Source organism: Phymastichus coffea, unplaced genomic scaffold (assembly GCF_024137745.1).
Source record: "Phymastichus coffea isolate CEN01 unplaced genomic scaffold, Cenicafe_Pcof_1.1 PCOF00061, whole genome shotgun sequence".
Lineage (NCBI taxonomy): Eukaryota > Metazoa > Arthropoda > Insecta > Hymenoptera > Eulophidae > Phymastichus > Phymastichus coffea.
In genome coordinates, this window is record NW_026706872.1 from 1,162,201 (window position 1) to 1,186,256 (window position 24,056).

Consider the following 24,056-nt stretch of genomic DNA (forward strand, 5'->3'; position numbering starts at 1 on the left):
TATGAGCAAAATTTGTTTCCTTTTCGTTTTCGTCGAAAACGATCAACTTTTGGATTTTTTCGTTCACCTAATTTTAAACCTAAAGGACAAAAGGACGAAGGAAATGATGAGAATAAAAATTTGAGCCAAAATTCAAGTAACAGTAGTAGCATAAAATATCCGATAAATTTTCAGTCTTTACTTGATGAATCAACGCATGTTGCGACTAAAGATGTAGATGCTGAAATAAAAAAGCATTTCGAAAGTGATACTAAAGCTATTTCGAAGAAAGCATTGTCTCAGTCATCCGAAGAATTTACTTCAAATAAAAATACATCGTCAAATAGTAAAGAGGACTTCAAGAGAGATGAAACAGTAGAAGTTGAAATACCAGAACTGGACTTTACTAGTATTTTTGAGAGAGATGAAATTCAGCCTACAACGAAGGAACTGCGAATTGATAGTAAAAAATATCCTTTTTATAGAGACAGCAGCACATTGAGGAATAGTGCTTTGAAGTATATCGTTAATCCAAAAGAAGTTCCTAAAAAAACATTAGGTGGAATGGAATTTTATAATTCAAGAGTATTAGAATGTGAAGAGATCAACCCAGATCTAGAAAAAATTATACCCGGAGATGAAGAAATCGCAAATAAAAGGGGACTACAAAAGAAAAAATCGAGACTTCACGGTTTGGGAGATAAAATAGACTGTTATAAAGCAAAATATTTTGATGAAATACCCTTTGATAATCCATTATTTTCTGAAAAAGACGTCGAAATGCCCCATCCTCCAATAGAGTTAAACCCAAAAAAATTTGCCGCCCGAATATTAGAACTTCCAGCAGATAACGAAGAGTACACGATTCTGAAAGGTCCGAAAAATCCAGAGTTTCTGAATCTTAATCGAGGATCAAAAATAAGACGTCCATCTAGATACCATGTATCTACAGTGAACGTCAGACAGCATTTACATCCAAAATTTAGGAAGTCAAATTTATTAAACGCCAATACCCCAAGGTATCGATACCTATCTAAAAGTCCCATAAGTATCGATGACGGAATGAGGCCACCTGATCCTAGATCAAAAATGAAAATCAAATCAACTAATTTAAAAATTGTACCTCGATATCAACGTCTCGTATATGAAGATGTTATGGGAAATATAATGAATTTGGATAAATCACAGAAATCTCATGTTCCAAAACGTGGTGTTGCTCCTTTGTATTCTAAATATTACAAAATAGACAACAATAGAGAGCACGGACTTGGTGGATCCAAAAAGCTAAAAACTGTAAAAATTGATGGTTTAGTTCCCCCTCCACAAAAAATAGCTGATAAATTAGTTAATAACAAGCATAGATACAAAAGAAATACACCTTTAAAGGATTATCAAGAACTGTTATCGGAAAAAAAAAATACAACGGACAAGGCCACATTTAGAATAGTTTTCACAACATCAGCGCCTAGAAGTATATTTTCTGAAAAAAAAAAGACATGATTCAGACAAAATAAATACGACTATAGCACAAAAGACCAATCATGCCGTCAACCATAGTTTAAAATATTCGAAAAACTCGAAAGCCGATTCAGGACATTACGGTAAATTTTCAACAACTGAGAAAATCAACTCATCTACGGCAACCAGGAAAAAGGAACCAAAATATAATTTGGCTGAAAAGGTTAGTTCGCCTAATAGGACGTCGATTATATATAAAGATTCTACATTTGCAAATTCTACTTTAATACCAGTGATGGTAAATTTAAATGAAAATTTCACATCACGAACACCAAGAGGAAGTAAAAATAATCAAGCCAAAAAACAGGTTACAGAAGAATTTGATCACGGTAGGTATTCGGATAAACTAGGAGAATCCGATGATGATAATTTAGATCCATCAAATGAACAGGAAGAAGATCCAAAAAAAACAATTTATTGTCTTCAATCCTGATCAAGGTCCAGATAAAAATAAATCAAACGATGTTGCGATTACCAAATATTCCTCAACACCTAGTACAGAAAATCATGAGGAATTAGTAGAATTTCTGAAAGGAAATCCACCAGGATATGATGAAGCATTTGCAGAAGAAGATGACGACACCGATGATGAGAGAGAAGAATTACCCTATAAGGTAAAAGGCAAAGACTCAGATGTGAATGGATTGTTAAGGAATAATGAATCTCATAAAGAACATTCAGATACGCAGGAATCGCCAAATAATGAAGAAAAAGACGATGATATTACGGAATCAGAAACTGAAGAGAACGAATCAAATAAACCTAAAAAAGAAATATACGGAGAAGAAACAGCAACTGATGATAGCCCAAGAGAAGTAGAAGAAAATGTGCAATCGGATGATGAAGAAAAAAGTTCAAATGATGATGTACAAGAAGACAAACCTTTTGTCAGATTCTCATCAAGACCAGAATCGCCATCCGAAAATTTTGAAGATGAAAAATATTCTGACCTTGGACCTCGTGTTAATAAACCGTATTTTTATCATCCTCCATTTGACATTCCTACGTATGAAAAGTATGCATTAGGTAAATCAATACAAGATCATAATGGTGATGATTATGGACACGAAGAGACTGAATATCATGAAAAATACGTATTTCCATGGGCACACGATGATGAAAAAGAAGACAATAAAGAAGAAGCTGAGCATTATTCTGCATTTTACCATCACGAATATCCATGGGAAAAAAGAGAAAGACGAGAAAGAGAAAGACATAAAAGAGATAAGATACATAAGAAACAGGGTAAGAAAAATGTTAATCCAAATTATGATAGTGATAGTTATGAGAAAGCCAGCAATGTAGAGTTAGTGTATGGTCCTACCATAAATAAGTATCTACGAGGTAAAAAAGATGTTAATTCTTTGCAAAGTGATCCAGAAAATCATTCATCTAAATTCAGTAGTAAATATAAGTCAGAAAAAACAGAAGATCCAAAGGGAATTGAGAAAAATGAAGATGACATTCATAAATCTATTTCAAAGTACGTTAAAAATATTGATATATCAACACCTAATACTGATGCATTGGTAATAAACACGAATACGCAAACACCCTTTACTACTCTAAACTCTTCTAAAGTTGAAAACGTTGGTAGAATTATTTCAACTACAATTTCACCTTTCAACCGATCTCGGGGAAGAATACGAAGAGTTAATAGAAACAAAAACAAACATAATGATACTGTGGTATCTGATGAAAATCACATTTCTAAAGTTAAAACCACATTATCATCTAAAATAACTCGTCAGAGAGGCCGGAATAGGAATGGTGCCACAATTCTGATTACTACTACAACCGCAAAACCAAGCAGTCGTAAAAGGAGCCGACAAGTATCTGCAACGAGAAGAACTCGAACGACGACGCCTAAATCAGTAAATGAAGCAAAGGAAAAGCGAAGAAGAGCATTTCGAATTACAGCATACACAGGCAGTAATACAGAATCAACAACGCCAATAACTCTACCTACTTCCACAGGCAGGACAGTACAGCGAGAACATCGTTCTAGGGTTTCCAAAGAAATGATTATTACTAAAACAGTCGAAGATAATGATGGTGATGATCAAGATGAAGACTCTGAAAAAAATATTTCAGGTAATGCTAATAAAAAACCTCCATCTAAAGTATCAAAAGCTATTCGTTCTAAAAATAGACAAGAACAGCAAATTAAAAATAAGTCTGATAGTGAAAATCCGATGAAGAAAGAAAGAGTCGAAAAGGTAACAATAACTATGGAAGAAACGCCGGATCACGTTTATGAGACAAAAGAAATCGATAAAGATGGTATTAAAGGGAAATTCATTACAATTACTACAAATAACAATTCCGTCAAAGCTGTACCAACTAAACGCACTCGAGGTCGTACTTCTACTATCGATGATGCAGAAATGGAAGAATTGCAGAGAAAAATGGAAGCTTTCCAATCGTTCGATAGCGTTATTCAAGATACCGAAAATTTAAGAGATGAGCCTAGCAACCTTCACATGGCTGAAGTAAGTCCCCTCTCACGTAGACACAGAGCAATACACTTAACTACACGAGGATTTAAACATACAATATCATCAATAACTTGGGATACAGAAAATGACAAATATTCTAAGTAGAAAATAATAAAAATGTTTAATAACATATTTTCGCTCCATTGCCGAAACGACTTGTATAATTAACGATAAAACCCACTAACACATTCAGATTTTTACATACCAACTTGTTTATTGACGAATAAATACTTTTCATTTTTTAATCATTTTCAGAAATATTTAGTAGGGAGTCTACTTCAGAAGCTACCTTTACCATTGTCTAGAACATTTTCGGGCGAGAAAGAAGATAATAAGACTGAAAATGATGACAATGAAAATGAAAATGAAGATCAGAGTGAAGATTACGATGACGTTGATGATAATGATGACGAAGTCGATGAAAACGATAGTGAAGATACTGATAATGAAGATTCGAATGATAAAAAAAGCAACGAAGAAATGTCTCGAAATAATAATACGCAGACGATTGAAAAAAATCCATCTATAATAAAAGATCCAAATAATAGAAATTACTACTATGTTGAAACGTCCTAAAAAAATTATCGAGTATTTTTTACCTCTGTGGATGCTTGATATAATCAATATTGATAAATTTTTTATTTGTCAGCAAGTGTGAAGATATAGATTCTTTCTAGCAATATGTTTAGTAATGGTCTAAATTCTCTATCATCAATAGAGAGTATGATTAGCTCTCAGAAATAGACAATCAAGAACTCATTAAGAAATTGGTATTCAAATATTCTATAATATTTGACTGAAAAAGCTAAATAAAGATGTGTTTAATTTAGGATCTCTTGCTATAATATTTGAACACGTCTTCCTCAATGAATTCTTGATTGTTCACTCTTGAGAGTGAATGATATTTTCGATTGGTAATCGTGAAACTGAAATTATTATTACTATTCGAAAGGATCTTTGTTTTCACACTATTGACAAACTAAAAATTTTTTAATAGCCCTAAAATTATTTGTACATTTTCATCATTTTGTATTTTTATTTGTGATTAATAATCATGAAATATCCTTATTGTAATATTCGTAAGCTGATGATGAAAGGATACATTTATTTTCATGTAATGTAATTTATGTTAATATTTTGTAAATAGATTTAGAAAAAAGCACTGCAAAAATTAATATAATTGTATTGTTCATAAACGTGAATTAAATAAATAAAGAGCTATGACATAAATACGTTTAATTTATTGTCATAAAGCAGAGACTAGTAAAATTGCCTTGAATATTTATGAGATTGATACATACTTATTTGAAGTAGATTGTAAGTTATGTGATGTGCAAATTGAGAAGAAAATAGAATTATCTAGGCACAATCACGAGCTTAGTAATTTATTAATTAATCGTGGGGCGTTAAAAATGTATCTTTTCGCATGGACAATCAAGTACGACTCGGTGACAAAAGTAAGCAGGATAAACTTATGGTCAGAGAGAGCAGGCGAGAAAACATTAGACGCATGGGAGCCTTGATCCGCAAGAAAGAGGAACAAGCAGCCATAGTTGTTTGCGTGAGAGGCAGATACCTGTGATCCATTCTCATGCATCAAGGTCAAGGTAAATAATTCTTTAGAATCGGAGTCCGCTTGAGCGCTAGGACTTGAAAGGAAATATCATTGAGCCCCCAACTGGCCTCTGCGTAAACTCTATATAATTCGATCTTTGCACCGGTTCTCGCGCGAGTCGTTGTATTCTTTAGTTGCCAGCTGGCATTTGCACCTACAACATGGCTTTTGAGAAAGTGAGTGTAATTTTTCATGACACACTATTGACGGCCCGAGCAGAACGCAATCAATTAATTATTCACGGGCTTCAGTCGTAAACGCACCTGCTGTCAAATATAAATGACTATTTGAAATCGGCGCGCACCGAGTCTTTTCTATCAAATCAAAGTCAAAGCGTCAAAGTCGTTGCACAGAGCAGAAAGAACCAACGCGTGCATTGCAAAAAATAATAACCGCACGAACGACCGTCGGGCAATAATCGACTTACGCAACGCGAAGTAGAAAGATTTTTGGGCAAAACGCTAACTAATTGAACTTTCTATTGTCGGCCGTGAAATAAAAAGCAGCGTGCACTTATAGGCCGGAAATCAGTTGCCTAGACTTTCTACTGTTTTTACGCTTTGCGCTTAACCGAGCACGCTGTCGCCTAGATCATTGCTGCTGTCGCCTTGGTCATGGCAATCTTGAGAACAGGACAAGCAGCGCCAGTGCCCGATAGCGCAGGAATAGTCCCGATGCCCCCTGGCCTTGCCTACGGTAAGTGTGCTTGTGCCGTGTGTTTCAAATGTGTCAGGGTTAGGGCAGTGCGCGAGATCGACGAATGCGTAACGTCATATGACCTGCCTTATCATTCTATAAGTATGTTCCCGGTTTCAGGCAAGTGTGCTTTTGTTCCATCGTATAAATTGTTCAATAGACATTATGAGCTGTTTTCTCATTTCAATATGAAATGTAGAAGAGTACATGTATCTCATCACGGTCAATGTTATTTAATTTATCGGAGCTTTTCTAGCTTTCTCATTCTATTTCGATAGAATGCAGCGTAGATGTATTTACACATCACTCATTTAATGAAACACGTGGCGTGGCTGAAATTTGCATTCAAGTAAGTTTTAACCATCATTCTTCTTTGGATGCCGTGTCGTTTATTTATCCAATCTTGGGTTTCTGCACATCAGTCGATAAGTGAAACACAAAACACCATTACATTCTGTCGCATCCAATAGTTTCAAACTACGATCACAGATCGCTCTAGCAGTCCCATAAACTTTTCCCTGAGATACGACAGCTCCGCCTTAACTCGAGCGTGCGCTATACTGCAGCCGAAGGACTTCCTTTCACTTTTTCATGTGAGACTAGCGTTCCTTGCGCACACTTATAAGAGGTAGCTAGGTGCGAATCTCGCGTGATGAAATGCTCGAAACGCAGATTTTTACGCGATTAGCTTTTGGAAAGGCCTGAGCGTCTCTCGAATTGAAGCTTCGCTTGCAAACAACCATGCAGAACGGACAATTTTACTACTTGACTACACACAATTTTATTAATAAACACAATTGCTTCTTAAATCCACACACATAACCACATGGAAATTTGTTGTATATCATGAGAATACGAATACAGGTTATTGAGAAAATACAATCAACTATCTGCTTTACTTTATTTCATTGACGTATGTTTTCATGTAGACATTAAAACAATGAATAAACTTATAAACAAGCGAAAGGGTCTTCATTTGTTCATTGCTTGTTCCATATTTTCCAGCTTACAAAATATGCATAACAATTTCATTCTCACAATTGATTGTTTTGAAACTGATTTCATATGTAAACGAGCAGCAACAACTTGCATTTTCCTATCATCCTTAAATAAAGTCATATATCACTTTTTCAAAATAATTAATTAGCAAATGTTCTTAACGACCCTTATTTGCTTAAAAAAATCAGCCAATCGTATGGTCTAAAAGTCATTGTTTACATAAGCCGTAGAGACGGCATTGTCGCAAGAGTCGCACGCGTATATCAAGCCAATTAATCATTTGGTTTACATCGTTACAGGTGGTATCCCATACGGCAGTACGAGCGGTGCGTTGGCGCATTACGCGCCAGCACAGGCTTATTACCCGCAAGATGGCCCACAGGAGTCGGCCCTTGTTGCTACCGACACGGGGACCATTCCCATCGTCAGCCCTCTCGTTTATTAAGATTTACGATAAATTAAACAAGACCGTTGGTCGTGTTCAACTGTTGCGAGTACATACTTGTCATTGATGTCGCGTCTCGCGAACTATGTCGGTTATTTTACATTGGCATTCGTATAAAGCTACAAGCATCATACTTTATTGTAATTTATAATTGCGCGTTCGTTCAAACTCCAACTTGTTATGCAACTTCCTTCCTATTCGTTCGCAGGAACATGCCTACGTGAGTCATAAAGGGCATTATAGAAAAATGTCAATTTCGATTGTTTTTCTTATTCAATAAATATCATATTATTTATTATATCGTTCAATAGGAATAACATTTGCATGGATCGCTAGCCTTTGCTTCAATTAAATTCTCAGCTGGCAATAATCAAATCAATGGGAGACTGGCCGGTATAAATCGCTAAGATTCTGTCGCAGATAATATGTATAATTTTACTTAAATTTTACTGCGTGCGCTCGCGGTCGCTGATTATGACTGTACCGCTTGAAAGTTAAAGAATAAATAAAAGTATTTCGTCTGTGAAGTGAAATACAGTTATCCAGCGTTAGAAAGATCCAAGCAAATGTAAATTTACTATAAGCTAGAAAATTAATATAAAGATGACGAGAAGGAGCTTAGCAATAAATAAGAGACGGAATCGTACACGATTGTGTAAATTCTCGCGAAGACGCACGATTTTGGGATTTCAAACGATAAATTGTCCGATGAGAGCTACGCAAGTGTATATAGGCAGACAGACAGAGTCGATGAGCCGTCGCCGTGAGCGCGCGCGCGTGTCAAGCGTAGAGCCGTGAAGGACGACCGCTTTGGCCGCGACAGCGCAAGCTTTTGGACGGGAGAAAAGGAAAAAAATAGTCGACAGCGACGAGAAACCACGCCACGTCTACTCGATGCACTTGCTCATTCATAAAAAACCACGCCGATGCACTTTCGCGCGAGCCAACAATTTTCAGACCGTCGTAAGTAAAAGCCGTCGTAAGTGAATTAGCAATTTGAAATTGGTGCTTTCGGCAAGCGAGAGCATTATGACAATCGCCGAACAATGAGCCGTGACAAACTCGTGAATTTTTAGCGTCAGGCAACGAAAAAACACATAAGGCATTTTCTCGGGAGAAGGTAAGTCATTTGAAATCTTTCGCAATGTCCGCGAGAGAGTTGGCGTACGTACACAGACAGCGCGTGCGTGTGCAGATTGCGACGCGAAAATCGTTAGACTCGCATGGCTCGCGCTTTTCGCTTTCCACGCCCTCGCTTTCCTGCTCGGTGGAGAAAAGCAGCGCGCGCGGCGACGGCGGCACATCTTTCTTTCTCGTTCGCTCGGCCGACCGCGACGTCGCGTGTGCCTCCTGGTTATGCAAAGGAGGTCATTAGGTGTTGCGTCGCGAATAGCCTCGCGCTCGCGAAATAGTTCTAACGACGATGGTGTTTGGAGAAAGTCATACACTGGCGCAGGCTATTTTGCCACAGAAAAGTCGCACACCTCGGCCGGTCTTTTAAAAGTATACCTTATGTGATTGGCGCCGGCTTTCCCTAACTACGGCGTTTCGCGTAATATCTCGTTTCGCTGAGCTTCGTGGCATTGATCGGGCTGTGAAACTCAGTCTCGGATGCTTCTCGACTGCTTTCATATTTTTTTGCAAATTAGGAATTCCGGGTAATGGGGGTAATGGGGGTAATGGGGCAATGGGGTTGATAACGTACTTCTGCTACATCTCCATCGATCGAGAGACATTCCTCGGCCTCTGTTTGTCTCGTGCAGAAAAAACAGATTACAGAGCTCGTTGAAAAAATATGCTCGTCGCGCACTCGTGGCAAATGGCGTTATTGGACGCCGACTGGTCGCTCGCGTTCAAAGCGATTGTGCGTCGCGAACGAATCTGGTCTAGCTCTAGTCTAGTCCGCGGCCAGGACGCGGCGGCGAGACTACAATGCACGCGAGTGGACCGGCCGGCTCGGCTGCTTCCTCGACGAGGACGACCGGCCGCGCGCGGTGCGTGGAGGGGTCATCAACTTGGCGTACTTGCCGCGCGGGTGGACGACGTCGTCTCGAGCGGCTGACGGCTAACAATGAACGCTCCTTTTTTCCTGTTCAGCCGCGTCCGCAACCACGGAGAAAGTATAAATGTGATCGGGAGGCGCGTGTACACCTTAGTCGCACGCGAATCTTGGGCACGATGCATCGCTCGACGCACGTAAGTATCAGCACTCGCAAAGTCGGCTCCGTCACGGGGCTTCTGCAATTGGTGCAGCAGCACGGCTGATTGGTTGCACGATGTCGTTCCGTTCGAATGCCACGCAACCGATGCACGATCGACGTCGGCAATGGTTCGGTTGGCTTCTTGCCTTTTAGTTTCGCAACTAAACGAGCAGCGCTCGATCATTCGTGCTATCCGCGTATGCATTTACGTCGGATCAGCGGCGCGTCAATGAAGAATGCACGAAATTCATTGATCGACAAGCGATTAGCCCGATGATGATTCACGACTGGGACGGCGCACTTTGCACAAACGGACGCGCGCAACAACGACAACAACGACAACAACGACAACAACGACAACAACGACAACAACAACAACAACAACAGAAATAACAGCAAAGTAAAGCTCGTGAGAAGCGGCGCACCTCGCCTACCACTGCTTCTATCTGCACAACCAGCGGTCGCTCGCGATGATGACTCATGAACGGTCGAACGGTACAGGCACTCCTCAGCTGCGTCGCGCTGCTCAGCCTCCTCTGCAACGCGGGTCATGCAGATGCCGGCAAAGCGCCTCCGCGTAAGTCCAGCTTGCTCAGGGCACCCCAAGCCAGCCACCTTCAAAGTAGAGTCAAACTTGTGCTTGTTCTTGTTTGCCGTCAGCATCGGAGGTGCTTTCGCATTTCGCTCGCACGGTCGGCTCGGTGCTCGGCCCCACTTTCAGCGCGGAGCTGCAGCGACCGAACCGCTCGGCCTCCTACCAAAGGTCCGCGACAACGACGCCACGTCAAGTGGACACGAGGCAAATTTCATCTCGGAACGCCGCTGGTAATAGTGCCGGCGACGAGGGGAAACGCGGGAGCAGCCAACGCTGCAGGCAACCTAGCGTTTCCAGGCCAAGCTTTCCCTTATCAGTACGAGCGCACTTACAGCTACAGATATCCACCGTTCAGTCAGCAACTCTCGCAGAGCTTCTTTCCTGGAGCGAGCAGCGCTTTCGACAGGCAGCTGCTGCCCAATGCTGGCTTACCCTTCGATCCGGCACTTTTCCAATCGCAACCACGTGGAAACCCCCAGTTAGCGGCGGCCGACCAACAAGGGCCTGCCGGTAAAGGGGTCAGTGTCAGTGCCAAGATGGCCGAAGCCAGCGACGGCAACGTCAAGGTATCGATCGAAGCGTCTTTTTCCCAACACTGGTAACAGCTCGCTCTTTGCTTTGAATCGACCTGCAGGCAAGCGGAATCGGTAACGTCAACACTCTTGAAAATCTGGAATTGAACGCCGACTCGAAGTCGAGTGCCCAAAATCGACCATTCGACAATGCCGATTTCCCGTCGATACCGAACGAGCCCGGTCAAGCGGGTGCTAATTTGGGCCTGGATCCCAACGGAGGCCATTTGCGCGTAGATAATCGCTTCTCGGCTATCGACTACGAGCGAATCAGACAGAATTACTACAGCGACCCGCCCATAAACCAACGCTACTACTCGTCCTTCAATGAAATTCCCTTTTCCGGCGGACCTCCTTACAGGTCACCCTTGCCCGAGAGATTCTCCAATTTGGATTTCAGTGGCGTCAACGGAGCTGGACGTGCTGGCGGGCCATCGTCAGATTCAAGGTGCAGCTCAAGCACATTGTTTTCGTAATCGAAAGAAATCAATGAGACAAGTAACGAGTTGATGTTTAGGCTGGGCAACGGCGGGCTTGGACACCCGTACTTTGCGAACTTCTTCCAAGGCCCCTACCAATCGCTCAATTACAACAACATACCAGGCGGTGGGAACGGCGCAGCCGTAGGCGGCTCGCCTAATAACGACAGGGCTTCCTTCGAAAACTTTGACCGCGCTTCGCAAAGCTTTCGCTCGCCCTTCGGTCTGCAATACCCAGCTGGTTTTGCTGGTCCCGGCTCTGGCGCCAACTTTCAAGCTCTCGGCGTCGGTGCTGACTTTGGAGCTCCTAGTGGCGATGGAGGCTTCCTTCCTTCTGCTGGCTTTGGCCGTGAAGGTGACTCGTCATTGAGAGCTTCCACTTCGAAACAATCGGTTGCTCGACCCGTGGCTCCGCAGAGCTCCGAGGAAAATAGGCCGAGTATCGAGCAGTTGAACGGCAGCGATGAACGCGAGAGGATAGATCGCCAGCAGAAAGTTGGTTTTGTCGACAACAACGACAAGCCCACCAATTCCGAGAGACGAGAAGCTTCAGTCGGAAATAATACGCGATAAACTTATAACGTGCTCTATACCGTTCATCACAACGAGCTCGGTAAACTTTCATATGTATCAACTATTTTCTATCGTTATTTAAGCGTATCATTATTAACTAATTAGGTATACCAATAAATGTCTTCCTATACATTTCGTTTTATTCATTTCCTTGCCGCGTTCATAGACTTTTATTTATGTAATACAACGATCGTTATTGACAATTGTGTTCATCGTCGCTTCAAAATTGAGAAATTATAAACGAACAATTGAAGATTCGCCTGCACAAATACTTAGCTGCCACACGTTGCCCTTGCACTACCGACGGCAGTCTATGATGTACGAGAATTATTACTGCAAACAGTGAGATGTATGCTTTATTATTATAACAATGAAAATAAACTAGAATTGTCAGAAGTGTATTACTATAATATAATTGCAATGATAATGGTGCTTATACACATACACGTTAATTTTATGTTGAAATCCGTGTGAGTCTAGACACCTTGGGTTCCCCAATATATTAAGTGACGCATCGAATTGCTGAGAATGATCGATCGCAGTAGGAAAAGGATGCAATTCAAAGCATTTAGAGGAGTATACTAAATATACTAAACCGCAATGAAGTGTGCTAATGAGATAAGCTCGGAAAAGTGGGTCGTAGAAAAATAGTCTGAGCAGGTGGCTACGAGGAAAATCACTATAAAACAGTATAAAAAAGTTTGATATTATACGCACAAGAGCAACAGGAGTGTGGGCTCTGATGTACGAAGACGTCCGTCGGTACAAGTAATGTTGCAGGGCAGGCGAGAAATGCGCGAAAGTTTTTTTTTATTCGTTGAGCTTGAGCATCGATAAGCCCGATGTATCGATGCGCGTGAAAGCGCGGGGCGGCGAAATTGGTATGTTTATTCGCGTGCACGTCCGAATGATCGTGGACCGAGCGCGTACAGAAGCGCGTCGCACCCCGTATGAAATGACACGTGTGTCGCAACGACGCGTGCGATTGCGCAAAGAAAAAAATGATGCTTGCATGCATAATCATTTTGCCTTCTCGTTGTCGTCTTCTTGAGCGCTGATGACCGGCAATTGGTCTAGGAGTGAGTACGCGTCAGCGAGAGTGCGATTATTATCGCCGGGCGGCAATTACAGCGTAACGATGTCGCAAGGGTTGTGATTGGCAGGGCGTGGCTGCTTCTCCATTGTCACCTACGCTCTCTCTCTCTCTCTCTCTCTCTCTGTGGTCTGCGCGTCTATCTCGGTGGCTCGCTCGGCGGCTCACTAGGCGGCGTACTTGTTTCGCAATCGTCCCAGAGCCGGCTCTTCGCATGAGCATGTACAACAATGCATCGTATTATTAGCCGTGTGCCGAGGACGCCAACTGCCGCGCATTGTCGTAGAGGGGGGTGGTGCTATCTGGTCAATGTCTCGCGTCTCGTCCTGCGCGCAGACCTGCCTGTTGTTGTAGCCAACTACACTAGCTGCACCTATAGTTCGCGGTCGCTTTATAAAAACGAAGCTCTTTCTGGTAGGCAACGAGAGACGCATCGCATACGCGCCGCACGCCTCATCAGCCCTTCGACATGGCTTGCTCCAAGATTGTAAGTCTGCTGTCGCCTTTTTGCTACTGCTCATTTGCTTCGATATTCACTTCATATCCGCGCCGTCCACCACCGGAACACTTCGCTTTTCAAATGCAATCAGCTTTGGCATCGGCTCACAGGCGAACCTTCAACTTTTTGATATATATCCGTTCTTCTTATCTCCATTGTTAGTCATCGAAGCCAAAAAAGCCTTTTTCTTCTTTTCTTCATTCTACGTAAATCTGAAAGGCTTTTCTCCGTACAGCTCGTTGCACTGCTGCTCATCGCTCTACTGTCGATTGCGTCGGCTAAACCCGGATACTATGGTGGTCTCGGCTACTACGGTGGATATGGTGGTTACTATGGTGGTTATCCTTATTACTACCGCTATCCATACTTTGGTTACGGCCACGGATACGGGTATGGAGGCACTGGACTCTATGGATTTGGATACGGTAAATAGACTGTGAACAAATCGACTCTCGTCTGTGAGTAACGTGCATTGATGACCTACCTAACGCTAGAACTAGTCTCGCTTGTAAGCTGCTGCGCTCAGTTAAATTATATATCGTTCGACAGTTGACAGCCTGATTTTCTCCTTATTTTTCATGCGATCGGTTATTTTACAGGTTATCCCTACTATGGCTTTGGCCACGGTTACGGCTACTATATCTAATTGAATTCTTGAAAAGCCTTCATGGATGACACGCCGAGTTTTCCGCAGCGAAATCATCATCCGCCTGACATGCTTCGGCAGCAGTCCGATCACGCAGACCAGTCATGCAAAAACAATTTTCAAGCTCTTCGTTTTTACTAAATTTGTACTTTTTAATAAAAGTTTTCTTAACTCGATATATTTTTTTCTTTTTATTGCAGGCTCTTCGCTATCTCGTATGCATGCTATTTGCTCCTTTTGCCGATCACAATGACCGTTCAGCGATGAAACTTGTTATGATACAACATTACGTATAATTGTCTCGCACATTAGCTTCAAATTAATTATTTGTCTCACGTCACAAATGGTCCAATGAACATTTCACAACTTGCGCTCTTAGTCATAATCATGACATAAGTGTTAGAAAGCCATTGAAGATTGACAAGTATCCTGAAATAGTAATGATCACCTCATGATAGACGATTACATTGAGATTGAGAAACAACGTTATCTGACAAATATTCGCAATATACAATATGTCATACCTAAAATGTGCTCTACTACATTCTCGTCGTAAAAATGAGGACTCTCTAAGTATAATAATACAATGCGGTCGAATTATGCAATTGAAAAAATTTGGACTTGAGTCTCTGCATTAGGCTGCCTTCTTTTGCTCTTCTTCACCTCTTGTTTCATCAACTGTCACGTTTATATTAAAAAAATAAAGCGTTCACATTTCTTACTGTATCATAGTCCTGCAGCTGTACTTTCACTTATACGTACACTTTATTTAGTTGATTGAAAAGGCTATATAATAATATCAAATAAAAATTCAATGTTACTTGTTAATTTTGCAGCCCAACTGACTTGAAAATATAATTGTTATTCAAAGCACTATTAAAAAATGTTTCCTCAAACGAATGTAGATAGATGTTGCTAGTTCACAAAGAAAAACATTAAACATTTTTGGATAAAGCTAGTGAATGTCCTAATGTTATTATATTCAGCTCATTAAATCATAATTTTTTTCAACCGTTTAGAAAAAAACCCCGGCATTAACTAATCACAGCCAATTTGCTTTTTATTCGCATCAATAGTCGTAAATATGTTTGGGAACTCGGATGAAGAAGTATAAAAAAATGGCCAAACAAAAATGCACGAAAACGTAATAGGATGACCCGAATCATGTGTAGCTATTTATTTATAGAAACTTTGAAAGAAGTCACGACTGCGGATTATTCGCTGCAAAAAAAATACACGAACGATCGCAAAAATGAAAAAAAAAAATGCTAGGCCATCGTTGTCCTCGAATGTTTTAAGTTTGATAGAAATCGGTTGCCGTCCAAGGCCTTGACAAGAGGATGGAGCTTGGAGCGTTTCGTCACGAGAAATTAGGTATGTAGCGTATCCCAGTAATTCTGCGAGCGCAATAAATTATTTGACTAGATTTCCATACGTATCGATAATGCACGGATTATCAAGTGTTTATTCGACCAGTTTTGCTATCGCACCGATTATAAAGTTACAAAACGCTTTACAAAACGGCACATGATCTCAAGGCTCCTTAATAAATTGCCGATTTTCTTCCAAGAAGCAATTGAGACTCGTTCGGTGCACTCTTCAACTTGATGCTTCTCTTGTCTATTGTTTGCAGCGATGCAATATCAATAAATCTACCGACTGACATCTGCGAACAACTAATTTTCGCTGCTATCGTTCCTCACCATTGATTTTTCAATGGCATTTGATTAATTTCAACATGATGCAACCAAAAGCAAATGATCTAGTTTTTAATTCGTATAAAATGTAAAACAAAGATAGAATACTCAATGGAGTATTCTATTAAACATCATGTATATTTTTTTGCTAAACTGTAATCAAATTCACGGCAAAACCTTAAAATCCTATGTGTTTAAATTTAAACGTTTTAAGTGTGTAATTGTGACGTCACCCATAAGAAATACATTGTCGCTGAATTTAAGCGTTTAGAAGTGTTTAAAATTAAAGACAATGTATTTCTTATGGGTGACGTCATATTAAACGTTTAAATTTAAATACATGGGTTTACCGTGATTTACTTATTGCCTCAATATCCGAGGCAGATTGTAAATAAACATGGATATAATAAAAAAAAAAAAAATTAGTATAAAAGTACACAGTCCACTTGAATAACTTAACAACTGAAATAATTGACTTTTTTCTGAATAAATATATCCAGTATTTCATGTTGATGGAAGACTAAAACTTGTCGGAGAAAATAAACATGTGGCAACGGTAATGATAAAACATCCTTGCGGGCGATCGAGCTTCGCCCATTCCAGACATCAAACGTTCGACGTTATTGGTCAATAATCAACTATCCAGATTTGAGAATAATCTAAAGGGAAGGTCAATAATATTAATTTCTTCATTACATTTTAAATGACATTCAGACGTAACTGTTATCGAAGGTCGATCTATAGCTTTTCAAATTCCAAGTTATCAAAAAATCTGGAAGCGACACGACGCAAACAACAAAAGATTGTCGACAAGCCATGCTATTTCTATATTTTCAGCACACCATTTGTAGTTTAGAAGAGAAAAACTATGTAAATTTGTTGTCACAGAGATGCTTGCATAAGCAACTAAAAATGTCATTGAAACCAGACAGCCGATAAAGATAAAATTGATTTAATATCATTATTCGACTTTTCAAAGTAAATTGTTTCATTGACATTTGAAAATATGAATAAAAGTCAAAACAGTAAGCTAGACAGTAATTATGAAGGACACTATTGAAGACACGTACAAAGTAAGCGTTGAGATCATTGTGTCTCCACGAGAACTTAATCCTAAAATGCAAGAGATACTCCAAGAATTGCACAATTCTTTGTCAAACGCAGACGAGATATTTATTTACGTTCAAGACTACATCACATAGCATAAAATATATGCTGTTTAAGTTGCAATGAAGCTAAGCCGTATAGTGAGCGAAATTTTTGTTGTTTTTCCTGGTCAATACTGATTATATTCTGGATTACTTATAGTTTGCATGTATCAGCCGTTTTCTTTCAAACAAATAACTTAAGTATAACTTGAGATTGAAAGAATAATTTTTGTCATCGGGAAAGAAGCTATTAATTTGATTAAAAAAATTTTTCAATTCATTCAACCTTGTCCATTTCTCGTAAAAAGAATAAACAAAAAAATAATCAAAAGTTTAAAATCAGCTTCTTAATTAAAATTCATGACGCCATCAAGGAAAAAAAGGTTTACGAATTTTGGCGAGAAGAAGAGCGCGTGTGCATTAGATGTCTGATGATGAGAAGTCGCTGCGATAATATCGTCCATACTGGATGTGTGTTTTTCATACTCCCTCCCGAGGCTGGACACGTACCTTCTTTCTCCTTCTCCCATGGAATTCTCATTTCTCTCGCTCCAACACGTAGGCGAGGCTCTTCTCTCACTCGAAGATTACAGCATCCTTACTCGTGGATCTTCTTGTTGAGAGAGTCCCCCCACTTGAATGAACAATCGGGTGAATCCTATAAATGCTCCAACGTGCCGGTTGGCGGAGAAGTTCACTCTCGGGACAACCGATCCCGTGAGACATGTGTTAGTTTTTTGTGTCTTTCCAAAGGCCAAAGAGAACGAGAGAACGTGGAATGATGGTAAGTAGCCAGGTTATTGCAGTTCTGTCGCGAGTGAACGCACATATATTTGTCAGTCGTCGCACTACCGAATCCAAAACATGTGCTCGCTTCACGTCGTTCTGTAAACGTGTCAATCGCGAGTGGACCGCGTGCTGTTCATTTCAAACAAGTGTGATCTATAACACGTTAGAGGACGATCAAGTGTTTATTTGTGATGGACTACTGCTTTTTCACGCATAAAAGTCGTTCGACCGCGCGACGTAAAGGGATTAGATGAAAAAAAACAAAAAAACCCAAAAAAAAAAAGAACGCGACGCGACTATCAAGATTTTGCAACGATTCAATGGTTTCGCGCACGAACACTTTCATCTTCGTTATGAGAGATACGCAGACGCCTCGAGCGATATTACAAGGTTACCGTCTAATCATTAGAAAAGAAGATAACTGCATTTTTCAAGTGCTTTCCAGTATGCTAGGCCGCTTGTATTTGGATACCCCTCGAGGCCTGTGATTGATTTCAATGATTGTTCAAATATGAGATACGTCTTTTTGCTGTGTTGCATCGTCGCCAATATCTTCTTTCTACTATGGATCTTTTATTTTTCACTGAAAGTTATGTCAATTGCATATCTGCTGTATTTCATTATGTACAACAGAGACATTTCGATTTTCATTAAGCATTCGCGTTTTTGTACGAGTTGATACGCTTCAAGCTTTATAGAATATGCAAAGGCTGTCTATATTCTTGAAAAAGTCATAAAAACCCATTTTGAATAATGACGATAACATTTTTCACGTAAGAATATGCTACCTTAACTAGAACTTTGAAGCATTACAAAATTAAAATCAGTAACAAGTAACGAAGAAGCGAGAAACCAAATAAAAAAGCCTTTCTATTGATGACTCGTCAGTAGAAGAAGGTAGGATATAATCAAACAAGCTATACAATCTACTACATGCTATCTGCCTCATTAAGTTATCCTAATCAGTAATTTGCTAATTAATTTATTGCGTTATTGCCTTTCCATTGCGATCAATTACTAATAAAAATAATAAATTGACGGAATAATTCAACCCGCAAACTTTAGCGCGGTTTCCAAAACCAGAGCGTCCAGTCGGTCTCTGATGAATAGCTTACCAAACGCACGATATAATCATTATAATATTACGAAATATCACATTTTAGACATTCGGTTGTCTCGAAATTAGACATTGAAGCCCACGGCGAAAGATCAGTCCCCTGTTGTGTAAGCGTGCTCCCAAATCGGTTACACAAAACTTAATTGATCAATTCCAATTTTTTTCCCCACTTTCATTTCATCTAATATTTACAGAAACGACAATGCTAAAGACTGTCTCTTATTAGGGCAAACAAATATCTTTATCTTTTCAATGGCGTAATTGCATTAATAACTAAAATGAAGTCAATGAAATACACAGTTATTGTACACTAGACATTCCACACACTTTGAAGATTTGCAAATAGTAAAATCCACATGACTGATGCGGAGATTGATTTTCCGTGCGGCGATTGCATAGGATTTTTACATATACTCTTTAAATATCTTACAACTAACGCACAAAACGTTCAAACAAATTAATCCGTTTCAATGATCAAACATTTTTGCGATTATCAAAGAAATTATATAAGTTATATACCTTACCTTACAGCAACATTAATTTAAATATTTCAACTAAAAAATTTCAATCTTAATTTTATTTCGCATTTCATAATATCGATTATATTCTTTAGCAATAAAAAACTAGCATAGTTCTAGCATCGCAGTGATACCTCATTACACGTCACATTAATATTTGCAAAAATTTACCAGCAATTGATTGATGGCGCCTAGCTCGGCTGATATTTAAACGATATGCACATTGTATCTATTAGTGGTGAAAATAAAAACTATGTTTCTATTCAAACTTCGAATCGAAACTAATCACTGTATTAAAAATACATATTTCTATCGAATGTGCATTATTTCAGTATTCGATGGGTCTAAAAATATAAGTGATGACAAATTCGCGAAAAAAATGTATTCATAAATCAATCTTCAAATAACTAAACACGTCACAAATATTTTGCTTCTTTTCTGTTTGTTTTTAAATTATAGTTGTAAAATCATAGATTCGTATAAAATGCGTCATCACATTAGCATGATACTCGAAGGTCAGTACGATCAGTGATTCGTAGCCAAGACATTTTTTTAGAGTAGAGTAGAAAACAACTTTCAATTTCTTGGAGATTATGGTGGGCACGTATAGTCAGCTCAAGACATCCTCCCTAGACTCGAGAAACATTCTACTATTAAAGTTTATTGCCTCAACGTCATTCGTCATTTGCATCAGATGCTATAATTTCTACTAATCAGCCTTGAAAAAGAAAGGGATTTTCCTAAGTTCAGTTTATTTATTTTTATAATGATAATTGAAAATCTTTTTTAACTATTATTGAGCTTTTAATGTAATAGATTTGAATGTCTCTTTATTTTTATTCATTGGAAAAAACGATTGATTATCGCAACAAAAATTGTAAAAAATTGAACTACGCGCAGACTGCACATCGAAAGCTATAATGATTATGCAATAAAGTGCCTGCGGTTATCTTAGTAGGCAAATTCAAAATGAACCAGGTGCTTTCGTAAGAGCACTAAATTAAGCATATGACTTTTTTCATCGTCCACTTGCTCCTTTTCAACATAATAGAAAAACGTTAATTTCATCTATTGCATAATTATAGTTGAATTGCAATCTTCATCAGCCAAGGAAAAGTAAAAAAAGTATTAAAAAAATGATTAAATATTATCCAAAGTTATCACGAATAACATGAAAATTTTATTGCTAATTATTAAGCCCAGAGAAACATTTTTCTTCTGTTTGATAATTTTGTATAAAATATTTGTCTAAAAAGTACTACTAAGCTCCTTCATTTTTCAGTTTAAGTTCTTATGGACTGCCACTTTACTGGCGGTTGTCGCTTCGTGCCATGCAGCTGAAAGAAATGAAAGAGCAATAGACAGTGCTTCCAAATATTTTGGAGACTTTGAAGGTTATAATTATCAGCCTCCAAGCAAGCCATTCACTCTACCAATGTAAGTAATTTTTATTCGTCCATTTGAATTCTAGAAATTAATAATAATCTAGATTTACTTCTAAATTTCTATAGTGCGCCATCTAGTTCACCTAAACCAGCACCCTCGCGGTCTACTTTCGTGCCAGTGCCAGCTCCAACTCGTCACCCAGAAATCAATTTAGTTCCAGTACCGCAGAACCCAGTAACAGAAAAATTCTTACCAGTTCCAACCCAAAAGCCGAGTGATGGATATTCTTATCCAAAACCACATCCTCCTTTTAATCCACAACCTTCGCCAGCAGCACAAACTATATCACCAACAACTTCTAGACCGCCACCACCACCAGTGTTTCAAACAACGTTTAGACCACCACCTGTGTTTCAAACAACACCTAGATCATCACCACCAGTAATTCAAACTAGGCTTCCGCCGCCTGTAACTCCCAAATCACAACAAGGATACTCTTACCCGCAACCAAATCCTCCTTTCAATCCAGTACGGCCGTCAACACAAAAACCATATACACCTCCATATAATCCACCAAGTCCAACTACTCCTCATTACGTGCCACCGCGTCCATCGACACCTCAATATATACCACCGAGACCGCAGCCACAGACAAGACCTCCACCCTCTCCACCAACGCGGCCTCCTTCTCCACCAACGACTCCAAGCCCATCCTCATCTTTTACGGGATATCATTATCCCCATCCACAACCTTCATTTCCCATTCCATCAAGACCGCAAACAACTCAATTACCGGCAACGCAAAAGCCTTATACTACTCCAAGACCAAGTCCACCGCCATACAGGCCACTACCAACTCAGCCTCCAACAAGACCACCACCACAGCCATCTCAGCCTTACTTACCGCCAGTGCAACCGACTCACCCTCCGGTAACTCAAGCGCCTTACACAACTTCAAAGCCAACGCAACCACCTTACAGACCAACGCCAACTCAGCCACCAACTAGACCACCACCACCACCAACGCAGCCTCCTACACGACCTCCACGACCATCTCAGCCCTATCTTCCTCCGGTTCAATCAACGCATTCAGTGGTAACACAAGTTCCTTATACTACTCCAAGACCAACTCAGCCACCTTACAGACCATCGTCAACTCAGCCACCAACTAGACCACCACCACCACCACCGCAGCCTCCTACACGACCTCCACGACCATCTCAGCCCTATCTTCCTCCGGTTCAATCAACTCATTCAGTGGTAACACAAGTTCCTTATACTACTCCAAGACCAACTCAGCAATCAACCAGGCCACCTCCAACCCAGCCACCAACAAGGCCATCGCCCCAGCCATCTCAACCTTATTTACCACCAGTACAGCCAACTCATCCACCAGTAACGCAAGCACCTTATACTACTCCAAGACCAACACAACCTTCTTACAGGCCACCGCCAACGCAACGACCAACTAGGCCTCCACCACCGTCAACGAGGCCACCACCCACAGTTGGTCCTACTTATTTACCTCCTGTCCAACCAACTCGTCCACCAGTAACGCAGGAGCCTTACACAACTCCTAAACCAACTCAGGCACCATACAGGCCACCGCAAACTCAACCGCCGCAAACGCGTCCACCGGTGACACAAGCACCTTACACCACCCCGAGGCCAACTCAGTTACCCTACAGGCCTCCCCCGACTCAGTCCCCTACTAGGCCACCACTGCCACCAACGCAGCCCCCTATAAGACCTCCATTACCATCGCAACCCTACCTTCCTCCAGCACAAGCAACACGCCCACAAGTAACACAAGTACCTTACACAACTCCGAGACCTACACAGCCCCCTACAAGGCCACCAACTCCAGCTAAACCTTATCTTCCACCACAACCGCCAACTAGACCACCTTACCAACCTTCTACGCCACCTCCGGTAACTAGACCACCATTCCAACCACCGCCAGTAACTTTCCCTCCAGCTTCTCCATCGACTCCTAGGCCACCGCCATACCTACCTCCATCTTCGCCAAGACCAACATATGCAACAGTTACTGCACCACCGCCACCGACTCCAATCTACAGTCGTGTGCCTACTACTAGCACTACTTATCGGCCATTAACTGGAAAACCTGCGCCCTACCCAACTATACCTCCAAGCACACCGAGGCCTTACCAAGGATACAACTATCCTATTCCACAAATCTCTTTTGAAACTCGTTAAGTGAACTTGTGCAAGTTCATCTCAATATAACACACTTTATAAGTGTGTCGAAATTTTGGGTATTCAATATTATTGTACAGATTACCGTTGTATATTTTTAGAGATAAAAGTCGACGAACCCAAAGCAACAATTTTTACAAATAAATGCGCTGTCAATAGCGAGTAAACTACTCATGTATGAGTATCATATTGCTAAGGTAAGTCGACGTTGTATGAAAAACTGTACACAATACTAAAGCCAAAAAAAGGTTTGACAAAATAAAAAATCATTTTTACTAAAGACTACATTTGTATTAAAGCCTTTCTCCATTAATTACTAATACGATATGTGTTGAAAATAATTAAAATCATACGGTTCGATGTTTTTACAGAAATGATCAAGTGGACATCTTTTTTGACGTGTTAAAAGAAAATCGAGCTTAGTTTTTAAATGAAACTTTAACAATGAATCAAGCTGTTAGACATTTTTTCGAGTATTATATAAATGATTTTGAATTTTTATTTTATCAAAGTACCGTTTTTATCAGGCTTTTTAGCTTATTGTATTTATTTTAACACGAGGAAAGAAAAAGAAAATTAGAAATTCCCGTTAAAATTTCTTATTTTATGTGTCTCTAGAGCTATAAACATACGCATACAGCATATTTAATAGTTCAGGCCTATTATAGTTTCAGTGAGAAATACCTTGCACTCAGCTACATATATGTTGCAGTAAGTAGTCCAGAACTCCTAGACTTCTCCTACCATTTCGATCCTCCCCGATCTCTAACGAA

The 24,056-nt window shown here is 40.1% G+C and overlaps 4 protein-coding genes across 5 annotated transcripts; all 4 read left to right on the forward strand.

The window, feature by feature from the left end:
• The first annotated feature begins 5,746 nt into the window (after nucleotides 1-5,746).
• LOC131666847 (uncharacterized) lies at nucleotides 5,747-7,952 on the forward strand. The gene is made up of 3 exons (XM_058939831.1): nucleotides 5,747-5,786; nucleotides 6,201-6,306; nucleotides 7,605-7,952. Exons 1-3 carry the CDS (start codon nucleotides 5,772-5,774, stop codon nucleotides 7,748-7,750), a joined length of 267 nt encoding a protein of 88 aa, XP_058795814.1. The 5' UTR covers nucleotides 5,747-5,771; the 3' UTR covers nucleotides 7,751-7,952.
• A 3,033-nt stretch (nucleotides 7,953-10,985) lies between these two features.
• LOC131666838 (uncharacterized) lies at nucleotides 10,986-12,205 on the forward strand. The gene is made up of 3 exons (XM_058939810.1): nucleotides 10,986-11,112; nucleotides 11,181-11,566; nucleotides 11,636-12,205. Exons 1-3 carry the CDS (start codon nucleotides 11,083-11,085, stop codon nucleotides 12,168-12,170), a joined length of 951 nt encoding a protein of 316 aa, XP_058795793.1. The 5' UTR covers nucleotides 10,986-11,082; the 3' UTR covers nucleotides 12,171-12,205.
• Nucleotides 12,206-13,626: 1,421 nt separating this feature from the next.
• On the forward strand, nucleotides 13,627-15,046 carry LOC131666839 (shematrin-like protein 1). 2 transcript variants are annotated; one of them, XM_058939811.1, is made up of 3 exons: nucleotides 13,627-13,750; nucleotides 13,998-14,187; nucleotides 14,609-15,046. In XM_058939811.1, exons 1-3 carry the CDS (start codon nucleotides 13,733-13,735, stop codon nucleotides 14,659-14,661), a joined length of 261 nt encoding a protein of 86 aa, XP_058795794.1. In that variant the 5' UTR covers nucleotides 13,627-13,732; the 3' UTR covers nucleotides 14,662-15,046. The 2 variants fall into 2 exon arrangements, with proteins under 2 accessions (XP_058795794.1, XP_058795795.1); XM_058939812.1 differs by lacking the exon at nucleotides 14,609-15,046 and adding an exon at nucleotides 14,362-14,588.
• Nucleotides 15,047-17,148: 2,102 nt separating this feature from the next.
• Nucleotides 17,149-23,283, forward strand: LOC131666770 (uncharacterized). The gene is made up of 3 exons (XM_058939666.1): nucleotides 17,149-17,178; nucleotides 20,960-21,114; nucleotides 21,189-23,283. The coding sequence occupies exons 1-3, from the start codon at nucleotides 17,149-17,151 to the stop codon at nucleotides 23,281-23,283; spliced, it is 2,280 nt and encodes a 759-aa protein (XP_058795649.1).
• Nucleotides 23,284-24,056: the final 773 nt, after the last annotated feature.